Here is a 26,707-nt window from a genome sequence, read left to right as displayed (position 1 = left end):
TTGCTGTAGCTGTGGTGTTAGAGGCTGAAATTTCCTCAATGTCTTTGTGCCTTTGTTTGTGTTTTCCCACGGACTTGGGCAGTGGAGTCTGAGGCTTGCAGTTCTTTTAGCTGTGATCTCTTGTTGTACTGGAGCCCTGTCGAGATGGTACTAAGATGCAGCGGGGAGGAAAGTGTGTCGTATAGTCCTGCGTTTAGGACTCGGGCTTTTAGTGACAGTAAGATGGGTATTTCTCTTCCCCTCATTTGAAGGCTAGAGGGAGCTGGAGTTGGGTATCTCCATTCCCCCGTGTTGAAGGCTACAGAGGCCTTTTTAAGGAGAACAGAGAACTCTGGGTATATCGCAAAATGCTTGCTTTCCCCTTCCCTCTGCTCGAAGTGCGAGGGAATATTTTCTCCAGTCTCACAGTGAGAACCTTGTGAGGCTCCTGGAGGCAGAACCGTGGTGGGGGAGTCCCCGTAAGCCTGATCCCCCTGGGAATTTTCACCCTCAGGTTAGTGGTCTGTCCCGGGCTGCCAGCAGGTCATCAGTGACAGTGTGGAGCATGGGCACAGACACTGGCTCCTGTTGGAGGGTTGCTCCTGGCCTTCTGCTCCCAGTAAGCTGGGATTCTCTGTATTTCCCGGTTTGTCTCTCCAGTTTTCAGGGCAGCAGGACTGTTCTAAGAAAAGTTACTCATTTTGAGTTTGTTCAGCATTTCTTCTGGTTGTGATGACTGGAGTGTTGAATTTCAAGCTGTCTGCGTGTCAGACTGGAAACCTTGACCCTAGATTCAGAAATCTGGGATGCAGATGGCAGGAGGTCCGAGAACATAAGGAAGCTTTCTGGTGCACTAAGTTGAAATTCTCAATCTTATTTCTGTTCTGTTTTAGTTTGACAGTCCAACATCACCTTGCCTTATCATGTCCTGTATGAATCCTTTCCCCTTGTTCTATGACGTTAAACTGCAGCATCTTCTAACTGTTATGCCACAAGCCCAATTTGCCTTTGATCTTCCATGACCCAGAACCAGCATGCTGTGGTGGGCCTGTGGACACTGGCTTTCAGGTGTATTTTCTGCACATAGAGAATTATGGTTGATTCTGATTAAAGTGTGGAAGCAAGGCCTGTTGGGGGATTTATACCCAGATTCCAAAAGCCATTAAATTTTACACATCATTTAAAAAGTTGTAGTAGTTAAGTGGTAGACTTTATACATCTTGGCTCTCACAGTGAGTGAAATCGAAGAATATAAATATTCTGGGTTTGGGAGAGGGTACAGCTCAAGTGGTAGAGCGCATGCTTAGCATACAAAAGGTCCTGGGTTCGATCCCCAGTACCTCCTCCAAAAATAAATAAGCAAACCTAATTATCTACCCGCCCCCCTGCAAAAGGAAGAATATAAATATTCTGTTTACAAAAGACAAGGTAAATATCTAGGCTTATTTTAATTATTGAGTTCACAAAATATATTAAAAGTTGTATTCAAGAGAATGTTTATTGCTGTATTTTCTTCTAAAGGAATGCTATCATTCATCTCTTAAGTATTTCTTTGAGGTTTGGTTTGTTTTGTTTAAAAACAGATGGTTCTCTATCTTAAGACTTAATGCACTGGAATTCCTTCTAAAAATCTTCACTTTCTTAACTGTTGTAGAGCTAAAGAATTGTAGCATGTAAGCTGGACTCAGAATTAGTCTCTTTTCCTGTGGCAGTTTAACAGATAATCTGTTACTAGATAGAAATTTTTGCAGTTCATAAATGAGTAAAAATGTACTTTCCACCCCGCTTCCTTTTTAATTTAATCATGGACATGAACAATTTCTTACGAGTATCATAAGAGAGATCAGAATGGATATTTAAAAAATCAGGTCAGTAAGCATAAAATAATACTAGGTTTTCCTTCTCTGTATTTCACTGCTCACAGAGCACTGGGGGAACACCGATATTTGAGAGTTGTTAGCCCAGCAGAGGGGAGGAGACAGATTCTCGAACAGTGGCAGTGAGGCTAGAGATAAGAGTTTCAGGAAAGAGGGATTAATAGGGCCAAACACAGCAGTGGATCCAGCCAGGTAAGGATTAAAACTTTCCCCATTGAAATCCCCCCCCCCTCCTTTTTTTCCATTATAAAAATAGGATACTTGACATGAAGGGGTTAACAGGCACTTAACCAAATAAGGTCAGTAGGACACACATGGGAGTAGAGTTAAAAGCCTTGGCAGAAAAAGACTTAACTGAAGCAGCAGAGATGGTGTCGTATGACTTTCATCTCATAACACATACCATGAAGTAGGTTCTTGTCAGCAGACAAAATCTTTGCAGAATGGTAGTGATTTTTACCTGATTCGACACTGTAAAATCCATCATCTGAATATATTAGTCTAATTGAGTATAAGGGGAAAATCAACCGCTGTCTTTTTTTTTTTTCCAACCTCTGTCTTCTTTTAGATAAAAAATGCTTCATCATAAAAGACAAACTTCTTTGCAATCAGGGAATGTTGCTTGCATTTTTTTGAGTCTTAAATTATTTTTATTATAGAAAATTTCAAACAGACACAAAAATAGGAAAATATAGTGAACCCTAGTTTACCTATCAGGGAATGTTGTTTTTGACCATAGAAGAAAATGACTTTTAGGATTTTTTGTTGAAACTATGCTTTGACTTGAGATAGTGGATTATTTTGTAATTTGTATTTTGTTAAAAGTTGGTAATAGTGGAAAATTGGAAGAGCAGTCTTTAAATAAGTTTCTTGTGAATCCAACCTAGGAAAAAACAGTATTCCTATATAATATGTTTAGTTATCGTTTATAGTTAACTGTGGTTTTGCAAAAGATTAGCTCGTAGGAATATTGAAACTTTCTTATTTTATGTCTTCTTAAAAGAGATCATTCGAAACTCATTTTAGAAACTGGATATCGCAGCTTTATATCTTGTCTTTTGCCTTTATTCTGAGAAGCTAGTAGTTGTTTTTACAGGATTAGTCTACATGTAAAGATTAATTATATAAACTGATATTTAAATATCTGTGAATTCTATAGATATATAAAATTGTTTGCATGAAGATACAGATGTGCTAAATATACGCATGCTAAACCTGCCAATAGAGGCAGACGCTGGAAATGCCTGCTGTATATGTCCTCAGTTTTAGAGGAAAGCTTCATCTTGACTTTAGTTGTGTGACTCCAATCCTCGGATTTACGGAGCTGGCTAGAGTTCGTAACTGACTGCATTGCTTTTCCAATTATCCCTGAAAGGAACAAAGCACAGCTTTCCTGATGCTCAGCACCATAGGAATACTTGAAAGCAGGATATGTAAGTCTCTCCAACTTTAGTCCTGATATCCTTTGTTCTACCGTCTTCTGTTTCAGATGGTTTTAAAAAATTGTCCTATACTTCTGTTTTTAGGCCTAGAATATTGTGTTTAGATACAAAGTGTGTTACACGTAAGTTATCTTCCATAACATCTGAAAGTGGTATCTTTTACAATTTAACACATAGCAATGTGAAGTTTAAGGTAATGTCAGTAAAAAAAATCCTTGTCTTTATTTGTTAGGATTTCAAGGCAACCTTCAGACTTTTCTGGGCTATAGCAGTCAAGGAGTATCAGGGCTACTTCACATCTCTAGGGTCTTTTAGTCTGTCTGATGAGTTGGTTTAATGATGTGCATGTTTTAAAATGTTGTCCTTACTGTCTATTCTGATTATGAAGTTGAAAATTTGTATTTGAAGTTACAACCTCTTAAACTCCAACTTTTCATATTGTCTTTACATTTGCTTGGTATGGGGAGAATTTGGAATTGTCCCAGAGTTGATAGTTTGCTTACAGCCAGCACCGTGCTCTCCATCTGTATTCTCTTTTATTGAAAAATTTCATCTTAACTTTGGGTTTGAAATTTAAACTTTACCCTTTTTTCTGGATCCCACAGAATCCACAAAATGTTATTGTTATCAGCTTATGGGAAAACAAAGTGACTAATACAGCTCATATGAGAAAGATGAGCGGGGGGACATCTTTACTCCACATACGCTTATGATTTAAACATTGCTAACTTTCAAAAACCCCAAGGCAGCCTCCACATGACTCAGTTGTAGCCACATTCTCCTTTTCCCCACTAAACTGCTGTCTACCTCTTTTCTCTTATGGTTTGGTAGAGCCACCCTTAGGGAGAGAAAACTCGGTGCATTCAGGGGACTATGTCTATAAATCGTCAGTTGACTTAATTCCTTTAAAAAATTTTATCCCTTTTGAATTTTGTGCAACTTTGTAAAGTTTTGTACTATTTAACATGTCTAGCTTTGAAAAGAGTTAAAGCTATACCAGTAAATAATCTTGAGATAGAAATATCCTCAAATCATGTGCCCTTTCTTCCTTGAGGCCTTTTTACTTTGTATTACCAGAAAGTAGAAGGTCCTTTCCTGAAGTTTTGTGTGGAGTCCCTTGTTAGATTTTTTTTTTTAAACTTCTTAGCCTAGCCACAAACTTTTCTTCATTTGAGATCAGTTGAGTGTTTTGGTATTGATGGTCCACATACCTTGTTTTGATTTTTAAAGTTTCCTCTCCAAAAAATGGCGTCCTTTTTCTGTTTACTAGCATAGAACAATAATTAACTCTTAAAAATAACTCTCTTGATATTTACTATAAACTGTGTATATATATATAATATATATACATATATATATAATTGAGGTATAGTCAGTTTACAATGTTGTATCAATTTCTGATGTATAGCACAGTACATTAGTCATATAGGAACATACATATATTCATCTCTGTATTCTTTTTCACCATAAGTTACTACAAGGTATTGAATATAGTTCCCTGTGCTATGCAGTATAAACTTCTTACTTATCTATTTTATGTATATTAGCATCTGCAAGATCTTTACTATAAACTGTTGAACAGCTTGGAGACTTTCTTACCCTACTTTAAGTGTTGCATGTGTAGGCCTTTCAGTATTCTTCTCAACTCTTTTTGAAAAGGCTACGGAAAGGTTTTTTTTACTTAAATAAGAATGATACATTCACATATTTTGCATTTTCTCAGAGATTATTAGTTTATAACAGTATGTTAAAGTTCTGAAAACTCAAGTGCTGAGTGGAGAGACCTGTTTTATTCTGTTTTGCCTACTGGCTCTCAAAACCATGTGGGCAAGAATTGCTGTTTTTACAAAATTCCAGATAACTCACTGTAGCACACAGTTCTAAGAAACCCAGTTTCTCAGATGTTCCTTATCACTAAAGTAGTGATCACTTTGGCAGAGGGAAGTGTAATGGTTAAATAAGGTTTGTCCTGCATAAAGATCAAGCTTTTTAAATTTTATTTTGAGGGGATTTTGATTATTCATCTGGAAATCTGGAACCTGATCTGTTCTGGAGTTTAGCCAACAACTACAAAAAGAAATGAAGAGTGGTGATTTAGACGATGAGTTATAGTACATAAAAGCAGATATAGCCTGATTAAAAATATATTTTAATAGTATATATGTCTTAGAAAACTACATAGGAATTGATTATCCAAATCAGTTGAAGTATGGGACTGTTACTTACTTTACTGACAAGATGGTACAAATCTTTTTCTCTTCCTATACCACTTACTTCAGCACCATTTTTTGAGTCACTGTCTTGGTTTTTCATTCCATTGGATGGATAAAATATGGAATATATGATCTTTTTGCACAAATGCATTATAGAGGTCTGTAGGCCCAGACTTCTGGGTATATACTTCATATGTGATTTTGGAACAATACACTTTTTTTTTTTTTTTTTTTCTGCTATGGAGAAATAACAATTTTGCAATGAGGCAGAAAATACAATTCACAAAGTTAACGGAGACTTTCATTTTTACAAGTAGCTACTTATTCTAGAAGTTTGCATTTGGCCAAACTCCTGGTTTTAAAGCTGAAGATAGGGAATAGAAGCTTATTACAATAAACATTTGCCTGGGTCATTCTTAAAGATTGAATGCTCTTCCAAATTCTCATTCACCTGGTCTCTGAAGACAGGAACGCAGGAGGAATACATTAGTTACTACTCTTCTTTCCTGATCTTTCTTCATAGATAGATTGCATTTTGGACTTTAATTATTTGAATTGTAGAAAATGACTGATGAAAAAAGAGGGAACTGTTATGCATCTCTGGGAAAATAATTTCAGGGGGAAAAAGCCAGTTTGAAAAAGAATACTCACAATATTTTGACTTCTGCATTGTCTTGGAGACTGTTTATGATACTGTGTGGCTGATTCTTAATATCTCCCCTGAAACTAGTATGACAGTCTCAAGATTTGTGGACTATGAAAGCCAAATATGTGCTGTACTTTATGATAGAGAAGACATTTAATCAAAGCCCCCCAAGAATGTTTCTCAAGTTTTACAGTTTGTTACTTTAATGTTACCTGTATGTGTATTTTATCATAAGCAAAAAAAAAAAAAAAAAAAAAAAAATCAAAAACACAAATGGTAGAGAAATGAGTTTTGGGGTATAGGTTCATTATTGACCAAGATAATCAGCCTGGAACTATGTATCATCACTGAATATTTTATTTGAGATGACCCTACCTTTACGCACATGCTGTAATAACACCTGTATAAATATACACATATATCTGAGGAAGGGACCAATAAGTACTCCCGGGTCGTTGTTTACTCCATCATGGTTTCACATATTCCCAGGCCTAGTCGCAGCTCTTGTGATAAATAAGGAAATCACACTGGGCAAACAAAAACTAGTATTTAATGAAAACTTATGTGCCAGAGATTGTTTTGGGGACTTATGTTAGTTTAATCTCTCAAACCTATGAGATAGGTACTACTATTACTCCCACTGTAGAGATGAAGAAACTGAGGTATAGGGAAATTAAATACCCTCTTCTCCATGTCCAGAGGTAATAAGAGGTAGAGCTAGGATATAGAATCAAGCAGTTTGATTCAGTAGAGGCTTGAGCTGTAATCTACCCAATCAAGATACAGGTTTGATTTTCCATGAGCAGTTCCTAAGATGGAGTTGGAGGATGTGGAGCACAGTAGGGGGAATGTCTGTGAAACAGGGAGGGAGAGGGATTGGGCAAGGATAGCCTTCAGACCAGTACACATTTGGGAAGCAGAACTGGGCAGAGAGCATCTCAGATTGTAATATGTGTCTGACAAATCTCAGCCAACCCAACGGGAGCTGCAGAGCAGAGATTGCTTGTGTGATGAGCTCCACATTGAGTGGAAATGACCAGGCCCTGGTGCTACTGCTGTGCTCAGTCACTGACCAGGGACTCCCCGGGAAGGGCACGGCCTTAGACTGAGTGCTGCAGCTGAGCTTAAAGCATTGTGGCTGGAGACACTGATCCAACTACACTCTTAGGCAAGTTCTTTCTTTTCTCTCTTTCTTTGTTTCTTTGTTTTTTTCTTTCTTTCTTTCTTTTTTTTGAGTGCGTATTTATTTATTGATTTTTTTATTGAAGTATACTTGATTTACAATGTTGTGTTAGTTTCTGGTGTACTGCATAGTGATTCAGCTACACATTTATATGTATGTATTCTTTTTCATATTCTTTTTTATTATAGGTCATTACAAGATATTGAATATAGGTCACTGTGCTATAGAGTAGCACCTTGTTGTTTATCTCTTTTATATTCAGTAGTTTGTATCTGCTAATCCCAAACTCTTAATTTATCCCTCCCCTCACCCTTTCCCCTTTGGTAATCGTAAGTTTGTTTTCTATGTCTATGAGTCTGTTTCTGTTTTGTAAATAAGTTTATTTATGTCATTTTTTTAAGATTCCACATGTAAGTGAGATCATGTGATATTTGTCTTTCTTGAAGGGCATTCTGAGCAGTACATTTCCATGGCTCCTGACACCATACTGCCGTTTCACAGACACCAAAGACCATTTCACATCCATCAGATCAGCAAAAACATTTAAATCTGACAATGCCAAATGCTTATGAGGCTGTAGATGGATATGTACACTACTTGCAGGGGTGCAAATTCATAAAACTCTTAGGCAATATAGTTCAGAGTGTCATAACCTACAGTATAGCATGTGGACCCCAGAGAAGCTCCTTTGTAAGGAGACATGTACAGAAATTTTTGCAACAGCATTGTTTGTAGTGGTGAAAAATTGGAAGCACTTTGGATGTCCATCAACAGGAGAATTGATAACTTGTGCCATATATATATATATTTTTTTTGCAATAATGTACAGTACATAAAAATTGAACTGCTGCTTCATGTGTCCACTTGAATATATCTAAGAATAATAGAACTGAGGAAAAAAGTCCAAAAGAGGAGACATTTTAACTCACTCAGCCTGAACTCTTAATAGCGCACCACACTGTCATTTCATAAGGATCAGATCCCGTTGAACATCCATCAGATTCATATACAGTTATCTATGTAACATAAGTTTAAAAGCAATGTCTTGTTTGCTTTTGGATATTATACATTTGCAACATGCATGAGAATAATAAACATCACATTTAGGTGAGTGTTTACCACAGGGAAGTGGGATCCAGGAGGGGCAGAGGGGTTTCAAGTCATGTGTGACCTGTTTTGTGATCTGAAGTAAATACAGCATAGTGTTAATAGTTCACAAAATTGTGTAGGGGAGCACACAGATGTTAATGTTCTCTAATGCTTTTCTCTATGGTGAAAATATTTTGTTACTATATACGTAATTATTATTAGTGAAACAGTAGGTATGCATCAGAAATTGACTTTCTCATGCAGACATTCTAACTACAGATCCAAATAGAATAATACAGTCAAGGCAGCTCAGTGCCATTCTTCTGAAATCCTGTTAAAAAGTTTGATGATACAAAAACATAAATTGTTTTTTTAAAAATACTATTTAACCTGGCAGGACTTTTATAGAAATTAACAAGATGGCTCAAAATGTTTATGGAAATATTAAGGGCCTAAAATAGCTAAAACAATTTTGAAAAAGAAGAATAAAGTTGGAAGATTTACAGTCTTTAATTTTAAGACTTACTGTGAAGCTACAGTAAACCAAGAAAGTGTGATATGGAATAAGACAACAGAACAATAAAAGAATGAAAAAAATCCAGAGGTAGACCCACGTGCAGGTGATTAATTGATTCTAGATAAAGTGCCAGCACAATTCAGCATGGATAGGGTAGTCCTTTCAAGAAATAGTCTTAGAACAATTAGATATCCATAAGGAAAAAATGAATCTCAACCGTTATCTCATAGTTACCCCACAAAAATTAACTCAAAATGGATCATAGACCTAAATATGAAGCTAAAACTTTATAGCTTTTAAAAAATATAGGAACAAATCTTTGTGTCCTTGGGTTTGGCAAATATTTCTTAAAGAAAGCATAGATCATAAGAGAAAAAGTTTTTACATTAAACTTCAGCAAAATTAAAAACAATGGTCTTCAAAGGATACTGTTAAGGAAATGACAAGCCGCAGATTGGAGGAAACACTTATGATACATACATCTGATGAATGACCAATCCAGAATATATTTTTTTTAAAAACTCTTGCAACTCAAGATAATGAACCCAATTTTTAAAATGGACTGAAGATTTGAAACAAGCACTTCACAATGATCGTTAAGCACCTGTAAGCTCATTAGTCACCAGGGGAATGCAAATTAAAATCACAGTGAGATACCATTCCATGCCTGTTAGATAGATGAAGCTTTAAAGACTGATGACAGCAAGTGCTGGCAAGCATTTGGAGCAACTGGAGCTCTTATACACTGCTGGTGGGAATGTAAAATGGCAGAACCCCTCCGGAAAATCATTCAGCATTTTTTCTTTATCTACCACACTACCAAGAAATTCCACTCCTTGGTATTTTCAAAAGACAAATGAAACTTAAAAATATTAATAGCAGCTTTGTTTGTAAGATATCCTACCTGCAGTCAACCCAAATGTCCAGCTATAGATGTAATACAGATATAGTTGTGTATAGGTGTGTCCAGATACAATATATCCAAATTGTGTTATAGCCATGTAATGGAATAGTATTAAGCAATAAAGAAAGAACTACTAATGTATATAGCAGCATGGATGAATCTTAAAAAAAATCATGTTGAGTAACAGAAGCCAAATACAAAAGATTTCATTTGTATTATTCCACTTGTATGAAAATCTGGAAAAGACAAAACTAATCTGTAACAACAGAAAGTAGATTGTGTTTGCCTGGGGTCAGTGTTAGGCTGGGGATTGACTAGAAAGGGCTTTGAGCTTTCTGGGATGTGGTGAATATTCTGTATCTTACTTGTGGAGGTGGTTAGACAGGTATACATGTATCAAAACTAATCAAATTATATACCTAAAATGGGTGCTTTTTACTATATGTAAATCATATGCATTAAAGTTAATTTTCAAAAAAGCAAGGCACAGAAAAAATCTTAGTCTGACATAACACTGTAACAGTGCCTTATCATTTATCTAGGTGACTTTATAGATTTTGTTGTTATTCAGTATTTAGATTTTCCAGTCACTTTATTTTCTCCTTTTTAAAGAATGTCCTACCTTTTGACAGTTTTACTGCTCAGTAGAAAACCTAATGGAGTTTGAAAAACAAAATAGAACAAAATATTTGAATTGATCAGTTAAGGCTGTTTGAGCGAGGAGGATGTTGAAACTACTGGCTTATTATAAAAGGTTATCAGATATCATGTATCTGTGTTCCTCTTCTCTAGATATTCTCTAATGAATTATCAATGAAGTGGGTCACAATATTCATGCATATATATAAAAATAAAGATTTGAGAAATTTATTCAGTATTTCTTTCGACTTTATAGTCTACTATTGATCGCAAGTAGGAATGGAATTCTAATACTCTTACAAATGTCAACCGTAATTATCGTTTTTCAGAATTTATGTTTCTTACACATCTATAGAAAACAGGTGTATAAAAATATTCCTTTCTGGACAAGGCAAAATTTATACATCTTGCCATGTATGCCTGCCTCACTGGTAGTCAGTTTTATTCAGAAATCTCTATAATCAGAGAGGCTCCAGGTGTTCTCCACTTGGACTGTACTGAGAGCAAAATTATCAGATTTTTATTTCCTCACTTTCACTAATAAGATTGATAGCAGAGTCAGACTTTCTCAAAGCCTGAATACTTTGCATAGTAATAGGTGATCTGTATTGTTAATCTGACCTCTGTTGGGTATATTTTTAAAAGTCTTTTTATTGATTTAGAATTGAAAAAGGAGTTCTCAGAAAGGTAGTGGAAAAACTGACCATTTGACCCAGAAGACTCAAATTTAAATAAAGAGGCAGAACTCATACCTAGGTAGTTAGATTCTAAGCCCATTGGATTATTAACTTCATTGTAACTGTTCTTTTTCAGTAAATACTGTTTTAGGCCCAGAAGTACTTGCCTTAGCTTATATTTCTCAGTGATACCAGAATAAAGTTTACAAATGATAAATTGTCATACTTTCACAGACCCCTGTCCAAAATCAGATTTTGGAAATATGTCAGTTTGGCAGAGAAATAGTTGCATTCTTGGAAACTTAGACTGAAATGTAAGTGTGCTTGTTAATTCAAAAAAGTATCAGAGTCATTTAAAAATGGTTTCATGTGAAAGGAAGTCAAAACAATTCTTAGAACTATGTCAGGTTTTGTCCCTAAGAATTGTTCTGAATTAAGTAAGGACTCTACAGTAGAATTCTCATTTTAGAACGTTAGATAAAAATCTCTTCAGCTAATTATTGAGCTATTTCAAGGGGAAAAAAGGCATTGACGTGGAGGTAAATGTACCCATACAGGTGCCAATAGAAACAATCTTAAAGCAGTTTGGGCTTAAAAAACATTCAGTGCCACTGGAACATATGATGGCTTAGTTCATGGACTCCCCAGTGTGTGGGAAGAAAAGAGCTTATTAATAAATCAGGGAACATGATATTTTGGCATTTTTATTAGTATTAGGCAATAATACTCCCATAAGAAATGCTGTTAATATGGAAATATAAATAGACATAACCTCAGGACACATTATTGGTAGGTGGATTCTAGTTATGGAACATGGTTAGTGTTCAAATTTTGACATTTGTCCAGTTGATTGTGCCAGAGAGGCCAGATTTATAATTGACACTGGATTTGTGCCTTTAGCTATTTCCAAGCGTCCAGTTCTCAGGTTTTTCTTGAATAATACGCATAGATATCTGTGATTCCCGTGGCATGAGAATGGTTATCATCTTTCAAAGTTTTTATTTTAAGTAATTATACATGCAAAGTCCTTTTTCATGTGTACCTTGATTTTGAGGTTTCACTGTAAAATAGCGTAACTGATTTTTTTTTAAAACAATGTTAGATCCGAATGAGTGTTACCTCTGCAGGTAATGCTCTGGAACTCTGTACAATGATTACTGCTAATGGTCACAGTACTTTTGGAATGCTTCTTTGAATATTGTCTTTAGAACTTATGGCAATTCTGTTAAATATCACAGGATGACACTTAACGGAAAATTGAGAGTAGTCAGAATGAGAATATTGTTACAAGTCAGTATTTGGATCTAGTTCTTGTTCATGAAATATTTCCTCACATTTTTTTTTATTGCTAGCAAAGAGAGAAGAAAATTACCTGCAAAATAGAACTGTAAAGTAGTGAAACTGAGTTTTAAACTCATTTTGAAAGTGGTTGTGCAGTTGCAGCGTCATTAAAAAGAAAGAATAAAGGAACAGAGTCTGAAGGTGGGCACTCTGAGGGATAATGGTCATATTCATTTGCATATGTAAATTCTGACAAACCACCCCAAAAATATTCTGTATTTTTATAGTCCTGAAATAAAATAGAAGATATTTTCCTACATCAAAAAAAGACTGCTGGCGTCATAAGTGGCCACTGTATTTGGACTTTCTGGCTTTTCTCTTGGGTGGTAATACTCACTGTGTGTCTGCCCCTGGTGTCTTCAGTGTTACTAAATATCCTTTCTGGGCAGAGTACTTGTTGCTAAGTGTCCTCCAAGGACCTTTCTAGCTCTAAAATTTTATGACTCTGAGAGTCTGCAGCAAAATAACACACGATTCTCTTTGCTGCTCAAAACTTAATCCCTAGTGCTTTGTGGAAGTTGTTGGCTTTTAGAAATAAACAGTTTGATCTAGACTAAATTGGGAAGGAGACATAGATAGATTTAGTGATTTAAACTACAGAGCTAAATGACATAATTGAGGTTGGGGATAAGGCATTTACTGGAACATGCATTTGAGGAGACTTTTAATTCTCTCTGGTAAGTTTGCAGACGGAGTTTATAAAAGCACTTTCTAAATTTCTGCATCCTTTCTATGAAGGCATTCAGGGCATGAGAAATGGTGCAGACTAGAAATGGAACGTCAAAGTGCAATGGCATGTTGAAGCACAGAGCCGTCCTTTAAAACCAGGGCTGCCCTGAGGATTTTAGCTGATAACCAGAGCCGCTTCTCAACTGGTGGAGACTGGGATGCAGCCTTCCCCCACCTCCACCCAAATACCCACCTCTTTGCACTCCGCCTTTTTAGTCCATCAGGTGGCCTCTGGACATAATTCTTCGAAAATCTTGCTTCACATTATTGTCGTAGCGCATGAAGGTGAAAGAGTAAATGGAAATAGACGAAGGACATGTTATTTTTACAACATAATGTAGAAATGTAAATATAACATGCAGCATAAAAATAACATGCCCTTTGTCTGTTTTCATTTACTCTTTCACATACTTTGTGCTTTTTCATACTTTGTGTTTTGTGTTTCATCTCCCCTAAAGCAAACTTCCAACACTCCCTTCCCTCTCAAAACTTTCCGCTCTGCCTTTGGAAACCTGTTCCTTCATGAAGGCTCCCTTACTTCCTCGCTGGAAGGAAGGATCTTTTATTTTCCTTTTTAATTTTACTCCCGTTTAAGACCTCCATTTTTCCTACAGTGCTTTCAAATAGGAATGCCTGTTGGTCCATGCAACATTTTAAAGTTGGGAGATGCTATCAGCGTCCCCTCCCCTCTGCCCTTTCAGACCACTAGTGTTCCATCCATATGTAAGCCCCTCCCATTGCTTCTTTGATGCTTAGGTCAATTAGATGTATCATATCCCTGTCTTGTTTTTAACTACCCTTAATTCTTACCGTTTCAAAGCCTTGCTCTCAACCCACTTTAATTTCCATGTGGATGACGTGTTTTGTGCATTGGCCTTTCTGGTTCTTAAGATCATCATTTCTGAGGTCCTGTGGTACCACACCTCTTTAGATTCCCACTCATGGCCATATCAGGGGCCTTATCTTCACTGGCAGCTGCTCAAACTCTGAAATCCTCAAGTCACACATCTTAATCTCGCGACAACTTCCTTTGCTTCCGTATCTCTAAGGTTATTCAAAAACGGCACATCCAAAGTGGAGCTGCATCTTCTATTTTTTATTACTCTCCATCCTCTACCAAGCTGCCCAAGCTAGAAACTGGGAATTCGTTCTTGATTTCTTCTCCCTTATCATCTGCTTCTCTTCATTTAAGTTCTGTCTCCTGAATATTTCCTGAATCCGCCTCCTTTTCATCCCCGTTCTCATTTCCAGAGGCAGGCCTGGAGTTTTGCAGCCATCTCCTAAGTAAACTTCCTGCATCTAGTCCTGCCCCTCTCATATCTATTCTTCACTCTGACCACGCGGAGTTCATCTAAAATCAAATTGATCATGTCACACTCCTATTCAATATCTTTTTTTTTTTTTTTTTTAAGGATCAATTACAAAGCCCTTAACACAGATTAGAGGTCCTGTATAATCTGGCCCTACTTACCTCTCTAGCCTTAATTCTTGTCTCTTTCCCTTCAAACCTTGTGGTTCAATCATATTTAATTTATTTCAGTTCTTGAAATATGCTATTGATTTATTCAACCCTGGACCTTTGAGCATGTTCCCTCTGCCTCACAAATTCTTCCTCTTCCTCTTAACTTGACCAGCTCCTACTCCTCCTTCAGGCTTTAGCTTCCCCTGGAAATCCTTTGCTAACCCTCTTAATTCTGGGTAGGTGCCCCTGCTGTGCTGTGGGATCCTGAATCTCCTCTGTTACATCACTTCCCACACTGCATTATAACCTCTTACTTACTGTATCTGCCACAAGACTGTCAACTCTGTGAGGGCAGGAGTGTGTCAACAGCACCTGGAACAATTCCTGACCCCTACAGGTGCTCAGCGTATTATTTGATAAGTGAATAAATAAGGGAAGAAAGGAAGGATAAGGCTCCTTTATGAGAATAGAGGGAGGTAAGTTTAGATGAGATCGCATTACATAGGGCCTGCTTTAAAATAGCACGAACACATTTTTTACTGTCTAGACTGATTTCAGTGGGGAAGAAGACAAAAGCAAGGAGGCTAATCAGGAGATTGTAGTACTATTGCAATGATATGGTCGAAAGAGCCTGGACTTGAACTGACCTGCTTAGACTAGAAAGCGTAATAATTAATACGGAAGGTGTTTCAGGAGAAGGCACAACAGAACTTGACCACTAGGGTGTAATGTGGAAAGCAAAATGGAAATTGATTATTTTGACATTGGTGGACATAGGAAAAATTTGGATAAGTTTGTAAGGAAAAAAGTCCAGAATTTCTACGAGTTTTATATGTACATATTAAAATCATAGAAAAGTTTTCACTGATTTGGGAAGCAGAAGTAGTTTTTAAATGTCTTACTAAATAGAAATTTAACTTATAAATGCAGTTTCAGAATTTGTTGAATTTTAAGGAACTCAGAATCTTACAAACTCTAATTTTTTGAGAAACAGACAACCAAAGAAGATGACTTCATTTTTGCTTATGATTCATTGTTTGTCCTTGATGTAAAACAGTTGTATAAATCCTTTCATCAAATCCTTTTAAATAAATCTATAACTGAGTTAGAATGGTTGACAAGATATAAAAATATTATCTCATGAATATTTATTCCTCATTTAAAGAAAAATGATACATAATATAACATTTCTCCAAGTCTTTCTTACTATCATTTTGGCAACAGAGAGTTGGAGTTGTTTTGAAAGATCAGCAACAGAGATGATAGATTTAGAAATTATTTGTCTAAAGATGATTACTGAATCCCTAAGAATATGTGAACTTGATAAGGGGAACATTATAGGAGGAAAAGAAGGAAAAGATGGATGATCACTGCTGAATCTTTACAGTCTTCAGTGTCACAGAGAATAATTAAGAAGTGACAGCAACGGGGGAGGGTAGAGCTCAGTGGTGGAGTGTGTGTTTAGCATGTACAAGGTCCTGGGTTCAATCCCCAGTACCTCCATTTAATAAAATATAATAAAACCTGATTACCCCCCCCTTCAAAAAAAAAAGAAATGTCAGCAAAAATATAACAGAAGGAATGATAAGGGAAGGGAAAGGTGTATTTAAATGTTACAAAATAATACAGAAGTAAAGTAGCAGGAACTGGAGCCATCTACAATGGGTCGACAGAGGAATGAAGACATTTCTGTTCCTAATTGTTACCTACAAGGAAGAATTACAGTGGAATGGTTCTTGGCCAAAGAGAACTTCAGTCAACTTTCAGTTATGTATCCTAGCCTTCAAGTCTATTCATAATCTGAAACTCAGGGACTGTACTGATCTTCTGAAGTTCCTCCAACTAATGTCCTCAGGGTCCTCCAGCACAAACTCGGAGACCTGTGTGGTTTTATTTCCCACCTCCCTCTTTTCCTCATTTGAATCCTACCCAGAGGCCCAATTTAAGCCTCAACCTAATTCATGTTGTCTTCCCGGAGTCCTGTAGTGAGCTCTTTGTGTACCACTGATACTGCTTTTAATCTGAACCCTCTTTTAATTGCTTGCATCTTTGTCTTCCCAGTGAGACTGTAGGCATTTTGAGGGCAAGATCCATGTTCCCTATTTGCTGTTAAATTTTCTCAAGTATGAGTAATTTGGAATGCATTATCTCTAAGGTACCCATCAGAGCTAAAATACTCTGGATCTTGAATGCTACATAATCCCATGTATGTAGTAAATCCTAAAAAACAAACAAAAAGAACGGTTTATAAATCAAAATGTCCTTGCTTGACCTGGTTACAATGAATTCTTGATAGTTTATAATCAGAGAAAGACTAATGTTTTCACCAGCGTCTATCCATATACTTTCTATAATAAAAATACCTAGGATATTGAATGCACACCAGTGTTGTCTTGCTAGTTTTGTGATAAGACTGTAACTCCCTTGTTTTATCAGGGCAGTCCTTTTTTTCCCCTAAATAACACTGTTCACTTCGTTGACTTGATGACGACATTGGTGCTCTGTGGGACCCACTAAATAAAGTAGTTAAAACCATGGGTCCTGTGGTTCAGCCCAGACCTTAACCACTTGTGAGCAGTAAGAACTCAACCATGGCCCTTAGTCTCTCTGAGCTCCAGTTTTTTCATCTGTAAAATGATAATCACTATACTTTCTTCTACTGGGTTGCTTAGAGAATTAAAGGAGAGAAAATCCATATAAAGTATGGAGCACTGTGCCTGACACCAAGTAAGTGCTAGGTGTAGGGACCAGTCCCTGTCATAAGGTTATTGTCTAATTTGACAATACCGCAAGAGAAGGTTCTCTGCAGTTTTTACACGTTAATTTTATGGGTGGCATTTCTGTTAATTTCTAAGACCATTTACACCCGCTATTTTGTGTGATATTTTGATCGTAAAATAGTAGGTACTTTTCGTAGTTATGTATTCTGCGAGTTGGCTCACTTCCTTGTGTTCCACTACTTATAATCTCATAGCGACCAGGCTGGTTCATTCTGGAACAAAATATCCCTTACATTGCTTTCTTTCATTGTATGATGCAAGACGCTTGTATCACAAAATGAATTCAGGATGCCTCTCCCCTAAGTCTTTAGGACTCAAATCAGAGTTAACTACCAGGTAGAGAAAATTCTTGAAATTAAAACTGATATGTGGTATTCTCCAAGGGGTAATTCTAAAATACACTTCTGTAAATGATAAGGTATCTTGTGCACCATTTTACTACCTATGCTTATTCCCAGATTTCTCCTAGAAACATTATAAATTTATAGCCCGACCGCATTGTGTCCTAAACACTGAAGGCAAACCATACTGTGGGGATTTCATTTTAACCACAGAAAAATTGTAACAAGCCCAAAACCACAGGACTAAGTAAGTAATAGGTCCGGGAATAGAACTGAGAAGGCTCTGATTCCTCCTCACATACTGTAACCACAAAGTTCTGCTGCTTTGGAACATAATGACAGATCATCTGGTGCTGCTAGACCGCAGGACATGACACATCAGGAGCGAACCATCTGAGGGCACTGTCTGAAAACGCGCTTTCCTTTCTGAAGGCTGCTTAGAAACCGGAGAAGTGGGGAGGGAGCCATTACAAGCACCAGATGATTATCGACTGATACTTGTGTTTGGGGTAATCAGTTGCTACCACAAAGTTGGCTTCTCCACCAAGGTTGAAAAAAAAAAGGATCATGATTTATAACCATGGAGATGCTTTTACCCATTCTTAACGATTCAGTAATTTTTAATGAAGACAGCTAAAGAGTGTCCTAGAATGGCATCATATATATGAGGGACGTAAGACTTTTATGCTCCTTTCAATAATTGACCCGATTCTCCATTTTTTTTTTTTTTGATCTTTTTGTTGGGGGGAGGTAATTAGGTTTACATATTTACTTTTGATGGAGGTACTGGGGATTGAACACAGGACCTTGTGCATGCTAAGCACACACTCTACCATTGAGCTATACCCTCCTCCCCCGATTCTCCATTTTACTGTAAATTTTTGCTTCTTTGCCTTTACTTGATTTCCAGAGCACTGAAATGGTTGTACTGAAGGATTTGCTTGTTGCTATATTGTTGCTGTTTGGGAAACAAGTTTGCCAACCTCCTCATTCTGTCATGCCAGGAGCAGCCTTATCTGTTGTTACTATTTTATGTGGAAAATATTACTTGTATTTTCTTATATTTTATTTTATTGTATCACAGACCTTTTTTCTGAGATCACTTCCTTTTTCTCTGAAATATACCCTTTAGAAGTTCCTTTAGTAAAAGCCTTGGTTTTTATTTATCTAAAGATATCTTTGTTTCAACTGTACTCTTGAAGAATAGCTTTGCTAGATATACTATTTGAGAATGACACTTTCTCTTAGGCTTTTGAAGGTATTAATTCACTGCCTACGGCTTCTATCATTGCTATTGAGTAATAAAAAATATTTAGTGATTATACTGCGCCTGTGTGCCAGCCTTCACACACTGAACACTGACAGTTATCATTTCATTGAATCCTGTTAACCATTTATGATCATACGCCATTATTATTATTATTGACTGTGATGGATAAACAGAGGTACAGAACAGTTAAGGATACAGACTGAGGACAAAATTCCATCCCGGGATCTCTGACCCTCGAGTCTGTTTTTAGGTTTTTTTTCAATTAAGGTATAATTGACATATAACACTTAGATTCAGGTGTACAGCATAATGATTTGATGTTTGTGTACACTGAGAAATGATCACCATAATAAGTCTAGTTAACATCACCATACAGAGTTATAAAAAATTGTTTTCTTTTAAAGTCTATTCTCTTAGCAACTTTCAAATATGCATTACAATCTTATTAATTATAGTCACCATGCTGCACATTACATCCCCAGGACTTACTGTTTTGTAACTTGAAGTTTGTAGTTTTTGACCACTTTCCCCCATTTTGCTCACCCTGTACCCTCACCTTCTTGACTATCGTAAAGAGTGCTGCAGTGAACATGTGGGTGCAGGTATCTTTCTGAGGTAGTTGTTTTCATTTTCTTTAAATAAATACCCTGAAGTGGAATTGCCGAATCATACAGCAATTGTATTTTTAATTTTTTGAGGAACCTCCCTGCTGTTTTCTATAGCGACTGCACCAGTTTACATTCCCACCGATAGTGGATGAGGATTCCATGTCCTTGCCAGCACTTGTTATTTTTATCTTTTTGACAGGAGCCATTCTAACTGATGTGAGGTGGTGCCTCGCTGTGGTTTTGATGTGTGTTTCTCTGATAATTAGTGATGCTGAGCATCTATTCATGTGCCTATTGACCATCTGTATGTCTTCTTTGGAAAAATGTCTGTTCTGATCTTTGCCTATTTTTTAGTTGGAGGCTTTTGGGGTTGTTTTGTTTTGTTTTTGTTTTTGTTTTTGTTTTGCTATTGAGTAAAGCCTATGTTTTTAAACTGCTGACACAGCCAAGCAAATACTTAAAAAGAAGAATGAGTGATAAATAACATTACTAAATATTAAAGTCACCTACAAACTCTAGTAATTAAGGTAGAGGCATTTTTTATGGATAGAATAGTAAACTAACCATTACTCTTAGGCTGCCATTACCCACTTGGTGTGCCTGTCTTCTCATCTGTGAGATGAGAATAGTGATAGCATCTGCCTCAGAGAGTAGTCGTGAAGAGTGAGTGCACGCACACACACACACACGTGAGTGTACACACATGTACACACACATGTATTACTTAAAAGGTAAAAAGTAGCTTTTGTCATTTAGCCATAGTAGAATAAAAGAGAAAAGCACAGAAAATGACTCTGCTATGTATGAGAATATAAAATCTGATTACAGGTGATGAGGGGAAAGGATGGGCTATTAAATAAATGACACTGGCGTGTTTGGGTGAATTATATAGAAAACAAGACATTTTAATCTCTATTTTTAACAAATCTACATCTATGCAGTAAAAAATAATACGAAATACAAAGGTTAATTGTTTTCTAAATCCATAATATCATTAGAAGAAATGTTTGATTAGTGTTAAATAAATGTATATGGAGAGGATTGTAATAAGCAGACCCTCAAGGGCAGAAGCTGTAAATAAAAAGAGGAAAGATCTGACTACATAAAAATTTTAAATTCCTTTTGTGAAAACAAATAGGAACACTGTGTAAGTGATTAATGATTAATGGCACAGTATACTAGAGCAGGGAAACCATGTTCAACACATATAACAGAAAGTTAATATTCTTAATGTGTGAAACTGCTCTTATGAAGTAATAAAGAAAAGTAAAAATGAGCCAAAGACCATATAATCTTCCAGAAAGAATTACAAATGGCTGATAGACATAGAAGATGCCAAGCTTCATGAGTAATCAAAAAAATACAAGTTAATGTAGAATAGATAAACAAGATTATACTGTATAGCACAGGGAAATATATACAAGATCTTGTGGTAGCTCACAGTGACAAAAAATGTGACAATGAATATATGTATGTTCATGTATAATTGAAAAATTGTGCTCTACGCTGGAATTTGACACAACATTGTAAAATGACTATAACTCAATAAAAATTGTTTTTAAAAAAACAAGTTAAAAATTCAGGTACCAGTTTTCACCTATGAATTTTATGGTGATTTAAAAAGATAGACCTTCAAGGATAAATATATAATAGTATATAAATAACCACAATGGAGTGAAAACAGCTGACTTACAAAGTGTTTTGTTGAATCAGAGGAAAGGGACCTTCTCTGCACTGTGATGTCAGGATGTGGTGGCTTAAGACTGTCTTTTGAATTATAGGCATAATGTTGAGAAGAAGTGGAGAGTGAGGGAAGGTTGATCACCTCTTCTAAGAATTTGGCAGTGGGTGGGAAGAGGGATAAGTAGCCACAGCTGGACTTTGTCACGGCTGAGGGATATGGTTTTAAAATTGAAGTCCTGAGAACCCACTTGGAGACCAGTGGAGAAAGAGAAACTGAAGCTGTTAGTATAGAGAGGTAAGTTGAGGCTGTAGGTTCTGTAGACAAATTAGAAACAAGGAGGTAAGAATACATCTCAGAAGCGAAAGGAAGAAAAGAAATAAAAGCACAAATATTTTTAAATATGGAGAAGAGCTGAGGAAACGAAGGTTCTTCTCTCTGGGTGGTGTTGATCTCAGTGAAGTAGTGACTGGTAAGAGGTTGAGTTCTTGTGAGACAAGGAGAGTAGAAATAGGTTTGCAAATGCTGCTTTGGGATCATGTTGTGAACCAGGAAGCAATGAAAACAAATACTGCAGGACGTGATTGAGGTCCTGGCTGAGACCCGATGGCATGGATTTCTGTGCTGTCTAAGTGGCGTGAAGGAGAGAAGGGGCTGGGGGAGCCTGGGGAGGCGGCTGGTGCACTAATGGGGTACCTGCCTTGGCGCACAGAGGTGAGGGGAAGAGTGAGCTAGGAGGGCAGGAAGGACTGGAATGAAGAGCGGATTGTGTGCTGAAGAAGGAGTCAGAGGAAGGGAGGGAAGACAGAACTAGGGGCTGAGAGGAGAATATTTTAGAATTTAAGATATTGGCAGTAGTACTTTAGATCATTAACTTCTTATTATTAATTCATATTTTATTGTGAATTCATATTCACATTTTTTTTTTGCTCATATAGGAATTTTCTAAGGTTTATTTGGATTAAAATATTTCTTTTGAAGACCTGGAGGACTATTGTAGAAAGTCTTCTGAGCAAATAATTAACATTTCCGAAAGGACTTTGAGAGAAAGAAAGACAAGGCAAGAAAAGAGGAATGTATAAGGGAAAGAATTTTAAAGTGCTGATGGGAAAAATAGCAGTTTCAGAGGAATTTGTTTTCTTAGGAAACTGTAGAAAATAAATATTTTCAAAGAAGGGGCAGATTAATATGATGAAAAATCATAAGGATAACCACGATTTACATGATTTAACATTTAAATTCCTGTTTGTATTTAGGAATTCAACCAAAAGAGAAAATTATGTTAAAGTCTTTTAGTACTAAATGAGTTTTTTGAAAAATCTTTGATGAGGCTAACCTTTTTACTTCTATTAATAGAAACTATTGATACTGAAAACTTCCATAACCTACTTAGTGCCTACTCTTTAAAAAGTAACATGAAAGGAATTTGATTTTCTTCCTTGCCAAATAGTAGAGACATTCTAGAATAAAAGTTGTATCTGTTTAAATAATATAAAGATTACAATTTTTTGAACTAGTATAAAAAATGCAGAACATGAGAACTTCTGGAATTTGGGGGAATAAATGGAAAACCTACTCTGATGCAGCTCATTCAAACCAACTGATAGTCGTAGTATTCAGCAGTGCAGATTATTATTAAGCAATTGGTTATTCTTAATATATGAAATAAATTTTTGCTTATGTATTATATTCACTTTATGTTCTCTCTACTGAAATTGTACTGAGTTTTAAGTCTCTCTTAATCTAGTTGATGACACAGTTACATGCTAGCAGTTTTAGACCCAACATAAGTAGTATAGAAAATATTTGCCAAGAGGTTTTTGGTTTTGTTTTTTTTTTTTTTTAAAAAGAAAGATCACTTGAGTTGGAAAAGATTGAGGAAATTCCCAGAAGAAAGTAGCTTTTGAGTAAATTCTTCACTAGAGACTGATTTGCAATGGCAGTGTGTTCATGACGCGGAAGGAGATGGATACAATGTGTTTGCAAGAAGAGAGAGAAGGGACTTTCACTGGAATGTAGGGAGCGAGAAGGTGATTGGACAGGTAACAGGATTATAAATCCTTGAGTTGAAGGAATTTGGGTGCCATTATTAGAGCCATCCACTCTGAATTTTGAGCAAGGGAGTAGCTGGAGGAAGTTGTTTTACAAAGACTTGGCAGCTGTGTGTTATATGTTTGAGGGGGACACATGGAGAAGCAGAGAGACCAACAGACTTTTTGTAGCCCTAGCAGGGGTGAGACTAATTTCTTTGGCTACAATAATATTTAAATAGTAGAAATGATAGGCTATGGCAGTTAACTGAATATTATGGGTTAAAAAAAGGAAATAATAAAATGACAGCTTTGGTCTTTTGATCTCTGAGATGTGGAAATGTGTGCTTTCGTCATGGAAAAAAATTGTTGAAGTTGAGAGTCAGGAGTCTACCTGATTTTAGAAGTGTTCAGTGAAGATGATTGAGTTTCAGTAGGCTATTTAGATTGGAAATACAGAGTAAATAATCTGTAAGAAGTGTTGGTTTAAGTCTTGAGGAGACAGACTTCACCATGAAGAGGTGGGACCACCATGAATGTTAAAAGGCCAGACCTCTGCCTAGGAGCTTTCTGCTGACCGCTGGTTTGCAGTAAAGTGTAGCCCCGAAGACGCTTCATCTTTTCACTAGTTTATTATTCTGATAAAATTTTACAAAACTTTTCTGTTATATGGCTCTTTATTTTTATCTTAGAACTTGGTGTTACTCAAAGGGACATACTGGAAGGTATAGATAATAACCTACAATATAACCAAAGAATCAATGATAAATGTAAAGCTTACTTTAAACAGCAGGCAGACCTGAGTGCAAATCTCCCCTCCCCAACTTACCAGGTGCCCAAGACTTTCCTCATTTATAAAATTGTTCCTTGAGATAAAATGAAAAAATATCTATAAATTATGTTCATCCAACAAATATTTGCTGAGTGCTTATAGGTACTAATGGAATATAATGAGTTTAGTTTTGGCCTTTTCAGTTTGAGGTACAGTCAAGTAAAGTTATCCAAGTGGTCATGAGATTTAAAAGTCTGCGGTTCACAGGAATAGACTAGAAACACTCATTTGGGAGTTGCTGTAAATACCTGGTGATTAGGGGGAGGGTGTAGCTCAAGTGGTAGAGGGCATCTCAGCAGGCATGAGGTCCTGGGTTCAATCCCCAGTACCTCCTCTAAAAATAAATATGCCTCATTACCTCCTCATTGCCAAAATAAATAATTAAATAATAAAATAATAAGTAAATGAAATATAAAAAATACTTGGTGATTAAAATATGAGTACAATTGAGATTCTGTCAAGATACACACACACGCACGCACACACACACACACACACACACACTCAGTAGACCAAGAGTCATGGAAAACACCAATGTTTTAAGTGCTAAGATTTCCCTGAGGGAGAAAGAATACATGATCAGTGGTTTAGGAGAAGGCACAGAGAAGTGTGGTATCACAGTAGCCTAGGGGGAGTTTCAAAAAAAAGATAAACTGAATTAGTGGCAGTAGAGCAAAGAGCTCTAATAAATGAAGGATTGAAAATAGTGTTCCTTGAACTTTAAGTCAGGATATACTGTAACTTGAGAACATCAAATTTTAGTAGAGTCGTGAGGGCAGAAGGTAAACAACAGGAGACTTAGAAATAAGAGCTAAACTGTAAACTACTATTTCAAGCAAATTCAGTGGAAAGGATAGGAAAAACATGGGGTCAAGAGAGAACTTTTCCCCTCTAATTAGAAACTGAAACTCAGTTATCGAAAAAGACAAAGGAACGTGTCCAGAAGAAGGAGTTGTAAATACCAGAGAGGGAGCTAATTAAGAAAGAAAGGGTGAATGTGTGGGCAGCAGCAGTGAGGTACGTTGAACTGGAAGCGGAGCACCTTGCTGACTGATGCCTGAAGGGTGGCTCTGAAGACAGAGAAGCGGGGTGAGGAGCAGGGAGAACAGGTGAGGGAGGTCACACATTATGTCCTCACTATGCCAGGAAGTAGGAAAAGAGGTCACGATTTAAAACGATTGGGAAAGATTAGGAATAGTCTTTGGGTGCAGTAGAAGTGGAACCCAAGGACAAATAAAAGGAATCACAATAGGGCCGCAGTGGGAATCTAGCCGAAACTGGAGACCATAAATCTCTTAAGTCCTCTAGAAAGGATGTTCATGGCTTTAAGGCTTTCTCTGGCAACTCTCAGGTACTTGAGTTATCAGTGATGTTAATTTTCCTTGCCTTGGAGGGATAGGTAATGGATGATCATAAGAATAAAGTGTCAAATAAGTTAATTTCAGGAATAAAAATCTATCCTGTAACACAGGGAACTATATTCAATATCTTGCAGTAACCTATAATGAAAAAGAATATGAAAAGGTAAATATGTATGTATATGGATGACTGAAACATTGTGCTCTACACCAGAAATTGACACAATACTGTAAACTGACTATACTCCAATAAAAAATGTATTTAAAAAAATCTTTTCTGTATATTTCAAAACTCCAAGCCTTTCAGAGTTTGGCCATGTCCATAGAATAAAAACCAGAATCCTAAGCTAGAATTTTTAAGGTTTCCAGCATAAAATTCTGACCTTATCTTTAACTACACCCTTACACGTATCCACTGTGACATTTTGGCCAAAGGTGCCTCTTACTGCGTTTTGAATGATGTTTTTTTTTCCCAGATTTCTCTTCAGTTACTTTACTTCTGCTGTTTTCTCAGCTTGTAAGACCCTGTATCTATACTTTTGAAACCATGTCTTGATTAAAACTCAGTTCATTTATTACCTGGCCTGTAGCCCCAGTCAGAAATAATACCTATCTTCTCAACATCTGTAATTCCTTGTTTATATCACTCTCATGTTACTTTTCATGCACTTTCCATTAATTTGAAAATATTTTAGTTTCTACTAACTTTTAAATTCCTTGACTGTAGGTACCATATTTTTATCATCTTTGTATGATTTCACAGTGCCAACACAGTGCTTTTTCTGTAGTAAGCGTGTAGTAAATATTTGCTGAAGAAACATTGCATTGCATATTCATACTAAGTAGCAAGATAGGACCTTTACAAGAAAATAATATTTTGTGTTTTCTGTAGGCTAATTTTAAAGGTTGATTTTTAAATGCTATTTTCTTAACCTCTTCTCATATGAATGTTTTGTCCCATAGGTATGGCATGAATTGCCTTATTCAGTTTGAAGATTTTGCCAATATAAATGCATTTCGTCTCCTGAAAAAGTATCAAAACCAGTATTGCACGTTCAATGATGATATTCAAGGTAATCAAATTTTACCGTGTATGGATCAAGAACAAC

General features: G+C 36.5%; 1 protein-coding gene across 1 annotated transcript in view; it reads left to right on the top strand.

Annotated features, from left to right (window-relative positions):
- ME1 (malic enzyme 1) overlaps positions 1–26,707 on the top strand; it is a 170,037-nt gene that overhangs the window by 105,966 nt on the left and 37,364 nt on the right. The window contains exon 7 of the mRNA XM_032484526.1: positions 26,562–26,671. Coding sequence (XP_032340417.1) covers positions 26,562–26,671 — 110 coding nt within the window. The remainder of the gene's footprint in view (positions 1–26,561; positions 26,672–26,707) is intronic.

This window comes from Camelus ferus, chromosome 8 (assembly GCF_009834535.1).
Source record: "Camelus ferus isolate YT-003-E chromosome 8, BCGSAC_Cfer_1.0, whole genome shotgun sequence".
Taxonomy (NCBI): domain Eukaryota; kingdom Metazoa; phylum Chordata; class Mammalia; order Artiodactyla; family Camelidae; genus Camelus; species Camelus ferus.
Note: the sequence above shows the minus strand (reverse complement) of the source record. Positions and strands in the feature narration are given on the sequence as shown.